General features: G+C 52.9%; 1 protein-coding gene across 1 annotated transcript in view; it reads left to right on the top strand.

Annotated features, from left to right (window-relative positions):
• Positions 1-2,797: 2,797 nt before the first annotated feature.
• slc44a2 (solute carrier family 44 member 2 (CTL2 blood group)) overlaps positions 2,798-9,657 on the top strand; it is a 143,583-nt gene continuing 136,723 nt past the window's right edge. Inside the window, exon 1 of the mRNA XM_072490763.1 lies at positions 2,798-3,215. Within this exon, the coding sequence (XP_072346864.1) occupies positions 3,182-3,215 (34 nt within the window). The 5' untranslated portion in view covers positions 2,798-3,181. The remainder of the gene's footprint in view (positions 3,216-9,657) is intronic.

The raw sequence follows: 9,657 nt of genomic DNA, 5'->3' as shown, positions 1-9,657 counted from the left end.
GGCCCTATACCTCCCCTTACTGTCTGCGGCCTCGCGACCCTTAAGGTTGACCTGCCTTCCCTGTTTGCGAACCTCACCCCGGATTGCAAACCCGTCGCCACCAGGAGCAGACGGTACAGTGCCCAGGACCGGACCTTCATCAGGTCTGAGGCCCAAAGGCTGCTGAGGGAAGTGGTCATCGAAGCGAGCAACAGTCCCTGGAGAGCTCAAGTAGTGGTGGTGAAGACCGGGGAGAAACATAGGATGGTCATTGACTACAGTCAGACCATCAACAGGTTTACGCAGCTGGACGCATACCCTCTCCCCCGTATAGCCGACCTGGTAAACCGGATCGTGCAATACAAGGTCTTCTCCACGGTGGATCTCAAGTCCGCCTACCAGCTACCCCTCTGTAATAGTGACCGCAAGTACACTGCCTTCGAAGCAGATGGGCGGCTCTATCAATTTTTAAGAGTTCCCTTTGGTGTCACTAATGGGGACTCGGTCTTCCAGCGAGAGATGGACCGAATGGTTGACCGGTACGGCTTACGTGCAACGTTCCCGTATCTGGATAACGTCACTATCTGCGGCCATGACCAGCAAGATCACGACACCAACCTCTGCAAATTTCTCCAGACCGCGAAAATCCTTAACTTAACGTACAATAAGGATAAATGCATATTTAGCACCGACCGTCTAGCCATTCTAGGCTACGTAGTGCGAAATGGAGTTATAGGCCCCGACCCTGAGCGCATGCGCCCCCTTATGGAGTTTCCCCTCCCTCACTGCCCCAAGGCCCTGAAGCGCTGCCTCGGGTTTTTCAGTTACTACGCCCAGTGGGTCCCTAACTATGCAGTCAAAGCCCGACCCCTGATCCAGTCCAAAACCTTTCCCTTGTCGACGGAGGCTTTCAGCCGCATCAAAGCGGACATCGCAAAAGCCACGATGCGTGCCATCGACGAGTCCCTCCCCTTCCAGATCGAGAGCGATGCGTCCGACGTAGCTCTGGTGGCCACCCTCAACCAAGCGGGCAGGCCCGTGGTCTTCTTCTCCCGTACCCTCCATGCTTCCGAAATTCGCCATTCCTCGGTCGAAAAAGAGGCACAAGCCATAGTTTGAAGCTGTGAGACATTGGAGGCATTACCTGGCCGGCAGGAGATTCACTCTCCTCACGGACCAACGGTCGGTTGCTTTCATGTTCGATAATGCACAGCGGGGCAAGATTAAAAACGACAAGATCTTGCGGTGGAAGATAGAACTCTCCACCTACAACTACGAGATCTTGTACCATCCCGGGAAGCTAAACGAGCATCCTGATGCCCTGTCCCGCGGCACTTGTGCCACTGCACAAGTGGACCGCCTCCGAGCCCTCCACGAGGACCTCTGCCACCCGGGGGTCACTCGTTTCTTCCACTTCATCAAGACCCGCAATCTACCCTACTCCTTCGAGGAGGTCAGGACAGTCACCAGGGACTGCCAAATCTGCGCCGAGTGCAAACTGCACTTCTACCGGCCAGAGAGGGCGCACCTGATAAAGGCTTCCCGTCCCTTTGAACGCCTCAGCATGGATTTCAAAGGCCCCCTCCCCTCCACCGACCGCAACACGTATTTCCTGAACATGATTGACGAGTACTCCTGGTTCCCATTCGCCATCCCCTACCTCGACATGACCGCAACCACCGTCATCAAGGCCCTCCAGGGTATCTTTACACTGTTCGGTTTCCCCGCGTACATACACAGTGATAGGGGGTCCTCCTTTATGAGCGACGAACTGCGTCAATTCCTGCTCAGCAGGGGCATCGCCTCAAGCAGGACAACCAGTTACAGCCCCCAGGGAAACGGACAGGTGGAGATGGAGAACGGAACGGTCTGGAAGACTGTTCTACTGGCCCTACGGTCCAGGAATCTCCCAGTCTCCCGCTGGCAAGAAGTCCTCCCGGTGGCCCTCCATGCCACCCGGTCGCTGCTCTGTACAACTACCAATCGGACACCTCATGAACGTCTCCTTGTTTTCCCCAGGCAGTCCACCTCCGGGACCTCGCTCCCAACCTGGCTAGCGACACCCGGACCCATCCTGCTTCGGAAGCACGTGCAGGCGCACAAGTCGGACCCGTTGGTCGAGAGGGTCCACCTGCTGCACGCTAAGCCCCAGTACGCCTACGTGGCGTTCACTGACGGCCGGCAAGATACGGTCTCCCTACGAGACCTGGCGCCCGCCGGAACCCCACGTGCACCCGAACCATTACCCCCCCCCCCCCCCCCCCCCCCCCCCCCACAGCACCTCACTGGAGGGTCAGTACTCACGCCGTTCCTGCCTAGTCCCGCCCACCCACTGACGCCCCCTACAGGCCCCCCCCCGGTGTGAACCGTTTGCCCCAACAGCGCCGCCTAGGGGTGACGAAGCTGCCAGGGAGGCCGAATCCACGCTTCCGGAGTCACAACCACCTGGACCCCCACCAGAATCACCACCGAAGCCCAGACGATCCAGAAGGACGACCAGGCCATCCGATCGACTGATTGCCTTGCTGTGACTTTAACCGTGAACGAACACTTTATAAATATTCTCGACTGCCCTGTAAGGAGGTATCACGGTACCTCCATATCTGATCATACCATGTTAAAGGTGACTGTTACCACTGGCCACCACCCCCGCTGGACTCTTTTTTAACAGGGGGTGAATGTGGTATTATCAGGTATTGTGGTACCTAAGAGGCTGATGACCATTGGTTAAACCGAGGAGTTTACCATTGGCTGTTGATACGTAGCTCCGCCCTGACAGGCGGAGTATAAGAAACGGTGCCATCCCAGCAGCCTTCACTTTCTGTACCGAAGCTGCTGGGGAACAAGTTCTAGTCGATTAAAGCCTTCAGTTATGAAATCACTTTGTCTTGAGTGTAACTGATCGTGCATCAACCTGTCCCTCCAGATATATCCAGAAATGTATAATGAGCACACCCCAGTTTTTAAGATGATTTAAAGTCGGGATCAGGTAGAGGGAAAGACCGGAGGACCTTGCATCCTTGGGATTTGTCTCCTATTTTTTTGCAGCTGCTCCTTTGATTTGCTGAGTTTCCAGTTAAACCGGTTGGAATTGAGCAGAGCAGCCTGTTTCGCAGCAGGCTGCAGGGACGGGTGTTGTACTGAACACTGCAGCGTACAACACAGCCGCGCATCGTGTGGACAACTTGCCAAGTTGGAGACCATGAGCACGGATGATAATTTTTATGGGAAACATGGTAATGGTTCATTGTTCTCGGTGCCTGTTGTGCGTTCATGGGTGCTGTGTGCTTGCTTTGTGTGCCCCGGAGCCTGTGTGAGGACTGCAGTTAAACAGACAGGCCTGCAATAGTATTCACTGTCATGGAGTACTCTCCCAGGATCTGGCATCTGTAGAGGTGAAGTCGCGATTGGAATGTTAATCAGTGTGGGGCAGACAGGCTGGGTTTCAAATGATAAAGCCCTGAAATGGTAATCCGCGAGAGTGAACTATATGTAACTTAAATATCAGGTGTGGGTGGAAACTAATTACCAGACAGATTGCCCTTTTAAAATTCAAAGAGAAACTTGTCGCTGGAAAAAGTAAGACTTGCCGAGGCCCAACTCTGACTTGTATTTTTCTGGGGGCCCGTTGGAATCTCCGGTTTAAGTACAATTGCTGGAAGTATGTGTGTGGTAGATCAGTACTGAAACTGTGCTGGGGGATGGATTGTGCTGTGAGGGAGGCATCAGCTCCAAGATTAACCAATTAATGTCATCGCAAGGACCCGAAGCTTCCCTTGGCTGATGTTTGCCTCCTTTCGCCCCGAGCTGTGATAAATGCTGAGCGCCTGTACCCAGATTGTTTTAATTGTGTTTTACTTGCTTAGAAAATAGGAGGTGTGACACTAACTTTGTCGATGCATGGAATCCTCTGAAATCGTGCTGGTGACTGAAGCTTCAGAGCCCGAGTGTGACTGCCATTGTTACGCAAGTGTTGCAAACCATATTTATTCAGCACCTTGTGTCTCTTGCAAACATCCTGAAGCTCCTCATGCACAATGGATTACTTTGTGTTGCAATGAGTGTTGGGTGTGAACATGAGTAAGGTTTATACCAGGGAGGGGAAACATTAGCTCCTGATTCACATGCTTCACCAAGAAATGCTGTTGAATGGGGACAGACAGGATGGGCTGAATCTCCTGCCTCCCCACCCACGACGTGAGGATGTATTAAGTTGGGGAGGAGGTTGCTAGGTGGGGAGCGCGCCCCCTTCACACCCCTGCCCCGCTTAAGTCCGGTATGGGTGAGATTGTGGGTGGCCTTCCTGTCCTGATGCCAATTGAGTTGCTTAAATGGGCAGTTACTGCCCACCCAAGAGCCCCGTCCTGCCGCCACCGATATTAAACCAGTGAGAGGCAGGGTCGTCAACACACGGGAACTCCGAGAAGCACACGTTTGGTTTTGGGGAGTGGTCTCGCTGTGGGTGGTCTCTCGGTGGGGAAATCGGGGGATGGTCTCGGTGGGGAGCTGTGGGGGATGGTCTCTCTGTGGGAGCTGTGGGGGATGGTCTCTCGGTGGGAGCTGTGGGGGATGGTCTCTCAGTGGGAGCTGGGGGGTGGGGTCTCGGTGGGAGCTGGGGGGTGGGGTCTCGGTGGGAGCTGTGGGGGTCGGGGTCTCTCGGTGGGAGCTGTGGGGGATGGGGTGTCTCGGTGGGAGCTGGGGGGTGGGGTCTCGGTGGGAGCTGTGGGGGTCGGGGTCTCTCGGTGGGAGCTGTGGGGGATGGGGTGTCTCGGTGGGAGCTGTGGGGGGTCTCTCTGGGGGACTGGGTCTCTCGGTGGGAGCTGTGGGGGGTCTCTCCGTGGAAGCTGTAGGGGATGGGGTCTCTCGGTGGGGAGCGGTGGGGGACGGGGTCTCGGGGAGCTGTGGGGATGTGGTCTCGGGGAGCTGTGGGGGATGGGGTGTCTCGGTGGGAGCTGTTGGGGGGTCTCTCTGTGGGGGGACAGGGTCTCTGGGAACTGTGCCCACAGCTGCCCACTGATGTGCCTGATTGACTTAATGCAGTGAAGGAGGTGATGGGAACTCTCACCGGCTCTCCAGCTGGTGGGCGAGAGCCATAAGAGCATAAGGAGCAGCAATGGCCAGTACTGCATCACTATTCAGTACCAAAGAACAAAGAAAAGTACAGCACAGGAACAGGCCCTTCGGCCCTCCAAGCCTGAGCCGACCAGCCGACCATGCTGCCCGACTAAACTAAAATCTTCTACACTTCCGGGGTCCGTATCCCTCTATTCCCATCCTATTCATGTATTTGTCAAGATGTCCCTTAAACGTCACTATCGGCTTCTTGTGACGGCGGGCGGGAGGCAGCCGCGCGTTGGAGGGCTCCCATTCGGGAACGGCATTGTCGGGGGTTAACGCCCGGTCCTAGGGCCAGCGAAGGCAGTAAAAGTCGGGAGACAGCACAGAGGAGGGGAATGTCGAAGACCAGCAAAAAAACGGCCGTGAAAAAAGCGGCTGAAAGTCCGTCGGGGAGTGGAAAGGTCACCGCGGGGTCAGTAAAGAAAATGGAGGCTGGAGCACCGGGGAGGCCGCATTGCTTACGGCTGAAGAAATAACTAAGGTGATGGCTGCGGAATTCGAAAGGCAGTTTGCAAAATGCATGGAGACGGTGAGGAAGGAGATGAGGGAGGTTTTGAGTGTGTTGGTGGAGGAGGCGGTTTCCCCGGTGAGGACGGAGGTGGTGAGCGCGGTGGCGGAGGTGCGAGAGCAAGGGGAGGCGCTGAAGGAAGTGGAGGAGACGTTATTGCAGCACGGTGATCAACTTGCCTCGATGGGGAAGGAGATGCGGAAGGTGATGGACACTAACAAGGATCTGCGAGGAAAAATGGAAGACCTGGAAAACAGATCCAGGCGACAGAATTTGAGGATTGTGGGGCTGCCCGAAAGAGTTGAAGGACCGAAGCCGACTGAATATTTTGCCACGATGCTGGCAAGACTATTGGGGGAGGGGGAGGATCCCTCCCGATATGAACTGGATCGGGCTCATCGGTTGTGGAGGCCTGTACCAAAGGCGAGTGAGCCACCAAGGGCAATGACTCTGTGCTTCCGTAGGTACATAGAACATAGAACATAACAGTGCAGTACAGGCCCTTCGGCCCTCGATGTTGCGCCGACCTGTGAAACCACTATTCCCTTATTGTCCATATGTCTATTCAATGACCATTTGAATGTCCTTCGTGTTGGCGAGTCCACTACTGTTGCAGGCAGGGCATTCCACCCCCTTACTACTCTGTGTGAAGTGTGAAGGAGAAGGTCCTGAGCTGGGCCAAGCAGAAGCGGGTGGTGCAGTGGGCTGGAGCTGGTATACGTGTATACCAGGACTTTACGGTGGAGCTGGCGAGGCGGGCTGCCTTCAACCGGGTGAAGAGGGCACTGTACATTAGCAAGGTGCAGTGCGGCATTGTATATCCAACGAAGCTGAGGGTGACTTACAAGCTCAGGGACTTTTATTTTGGAACGCCGGAAGCAGCGGAGGAGTTTGCGAAGGCAGAAGGACTGTGGCAAAACTGAGAAATGGCCATGTGCCGATGTAACCTCATGACTGTATTTTCTTTTTTGTTTCACTGCGTGCGGGTGTATGGGCTAAAGGAGCCAATGTTGTATATATTTGGACAAGGGAAGGGATGGGACTTTCACTCGAAATGAGGGCTCTTTGGGGTGGAGGTGTATATGCGGGGTGTGTGTGCTAAAAGGGGATCTCTGGGCTTTCCTCGGGCCGGGCAAGGGGGAAAGGGACCCAGGCGGGGGCCTCCACGCTGGCCTGCTTATGCCGGCCAGTGAACGGGAGTGAGGTGGGGGAGAGGCTGCGGCCATCAGAGCCTGGCAGAACAGGGGTCCGAGTGGTCTAGCCGGGGTGGAAAGTTGGGGGGAAGGAACCGAGGTTGGGAGGAGGAGTTTTACAAGAGGCAGTGGACGGGAGGAGCTGGAGACTTTAGGGGGGGGGGGGGGGGGGGGGTTGTACAACTCTTGGGTATCATGTACGGTACTCTTTCAGAGGCTGGAGGGCATTGAGTGTGGGGGGAGGGGGGGAGTGGACTCTATTGGTCAATGGTGACCATGGGCGGTCCCGGACTCCTTTTTCTTTTTCTCCTTTGTTTTTTGATTCCACCGTGGGAGGGTTTGGTTTATTGGATGCATATATTGACAGGTGGGCTGTTGTTAGGGGTGGTGGGAGGATGGGATCATTGGTATTGTTAAGGGGATTGATTTTGTATTTGTTACCGTTTACCGTTTACTGTTTGTGGGTGGGGTGTACATTTTGAAGGAAAATGTGAAAATGTAGAATTAAAAATATATTTTTTAAAAAACGTCATTTTCGTCCCTGCTTCCACCACCTCCTCCGGCAGCGAGTTCCAGGCACCCACTACCCTCTGTGTTTAAAAAAAAAAAAAACTTGCCTCGTACATCTCCTCTAAACCTTGCCCCTCGCACCTTATATTTAAACCTATGCCCCCTAGTAATTGACCCCTCTACCCTGGGGAAAAGCCTCTGACTATCCACTCTGTCTATGCCCCTCATAATTTTGTAGACCTCTATCAGGTTGCCCCTCAACCTCCGTCGTTCCAGTGAGAACAAATCAAGTTTATTCAACCTCTCCTCAAAGCTAATGCCCTCCATACCAGGCAACATTCTGGTAAATCCCTTCTGTACCCTCTCTAAAGCCTCCACATCCTTCTGGTAGTGTGGCGACCAGAATTGAACACTATACTCCAAGTGTGGCCTAACTAAGGTTCTATACAGCTGCAACATGACTTGCCAATTCTTATACTCAGTGCCCCGGCCAATGAAGGCAAGCATGCCGTATGCCTTCTTGACTACCTTCTCCACCTGTGTTGCCCCTTTCAGTGACCTGTGGACCTGTACACCTAGATCTCTCTGACTGTCAATACTCTTGAGGGTTCTACCATTCACTGTATATTCCCTACCTGTATTAGACCTTCCAAAATGCATTACCTCACATTTGTCCGGATTAAACTCCATCTGCCATCTCTCCGCCCAAGTCTCCAAACAATCTAAATCCTGCTGTATCCTCTGACAGTCCTCATCGCTATCCATAATTCCACCAACCTTTGTGTCGTCCGCAAACTTACTAATCAGACCAGTTACATTTTCTTCCAAATCATTTATATATACTACGAACAGCAAAGGTCCCAGCACTGATCCCTGTGGAACACCACTAGTCACAGCACTCCAGTCAGAAAAGCATCTTTCCATTGCTACTCTCTGCCTTCTATGACCTAGCCAGTTCTGTATCCACCTTGCCAGCTCACCCCTGATCCCGTGTGACTTCACCTTTTGTACCAGTCTGCCATAAGGGACCTTGTCAAAGGCCTTACTGAAGTCCATATAGACAACATCCACTGTCCTACCTGCATCAATCATCTTTGTGACCTCCTCGCAAAACTCTTATCAAGTTAGTGAGACACGACCTCCCCTTCACAAAACCGTGCTGCCTCTCGCTAATACGACTACTTTCTTCCAAATGCTGACCTGGTGTAACCTTTATGCTGAAAATGTACTGTGAAATATCTTGAGTTTAAAGTGAAATGCTCCCCCCCGCAGCCCCCTGTTTGTTTCTCAGTGATATCTAGAATGTTGAATTTGAATTGTTATTTTGCCTAAAAGAAGCTTGTGTTAAGTTCACTGTAACATGCTGACAGAAGGTAATGGGTTAGCACAGGGCTAAATCGCTGGCTTTGGAAGCAGACCAAGGCAGGCCAGCAGCACGGTTCAATTCCCGTACCAGCCTCCACGAATGTGGCGACTAGGGGCGTTTCACAGTAACTTCATTTGAAGCCTACTTGTGACAATAAGCGATTTTCATTTCATTTTTCATTTGCTACTTCAGCAAGTTCGTCCAGGGGGCAGGTCCTGACCTGACCGCTGTAATTTATCCCCTAGCTCGTGCCACCGACCAACTCCCAGCAGGTTTTCCTCGGAATGTGAAGAGTTATCAGATGAAAGACTTTCTCCTGGAAGGGCCAAGGAAGGAAAGTATTTCTTCTTGCAACGATAACATTCCACCCAGTTGTCTCAGCCAGTTTAACCTGTGGCCAGGGGGCGAGATTCTCTGGGCGTGCTCGCTCGGTGACCGATAAGTCCCACCGGGGACTGTGAGAAGCTTCAGTCTGGTGTAGCTGTTGATCCGTGTAGATCAGTACGTTTTTGGTGTTTGAGGGTTCAGATAGAGCAGCAGGCTGCACTCTGCTGTCGGTTTCGATGCACATTGGATAGAGAGAGTAGTTCCTGCTTCTCATCTGTCTTTTGACTCCACTGGGAAATGCACTTTGCATAAAGACCGATTTGTGATGTTCTCTGGGGCAAATAACTTGTTTAGGCTCACACCTGGTGACCATGCCATGTGTTAATATCTTTGGAGGATATGGGGAGAAAGTTAAATGCGATTGGATGTGGTCTTATAGGAGAATGGGGATGAGAAAAATATCAGCCATGATTGAATGGCGGAGCAGACTCGATGGGCCGAGTGGCCTAATTCTGCTCCTATGTCTTGTGGTCTTGTGGATTTGCCATTCTGGATGGTTTGGGGGAATTGCAAACCTTGGGTCATGTGTCATAGCAGTTACAATGCTGGTTGATGGTTATCATTGGAGAATGAGTTATTAACCCTTTAATGCCCTC

The sequence above is a fragment of the Scyliorhinus torazame genome, chromosome 27 (genome assembly GCF_047496885.1).
Source record: "Scyliorhinus torazame isolate Kashiwa2021f chromosome 27, sScyTor2.1, whole genome shotgun sequence".
In the NCBI taxonomy this organism is placed as follows: domain Eukaryota; kingdom Metazoa; phylum Chordata; class Chondrichthyes; order Carcharhiniformes; family Scyliorhinidae; genus Scyliorhinus; species Scyliorhinus torazame.
Note: the sequence above shows the minus strand (reverse complement) of the source record. Positions and strands in the feature narration are given on the sequence as shown.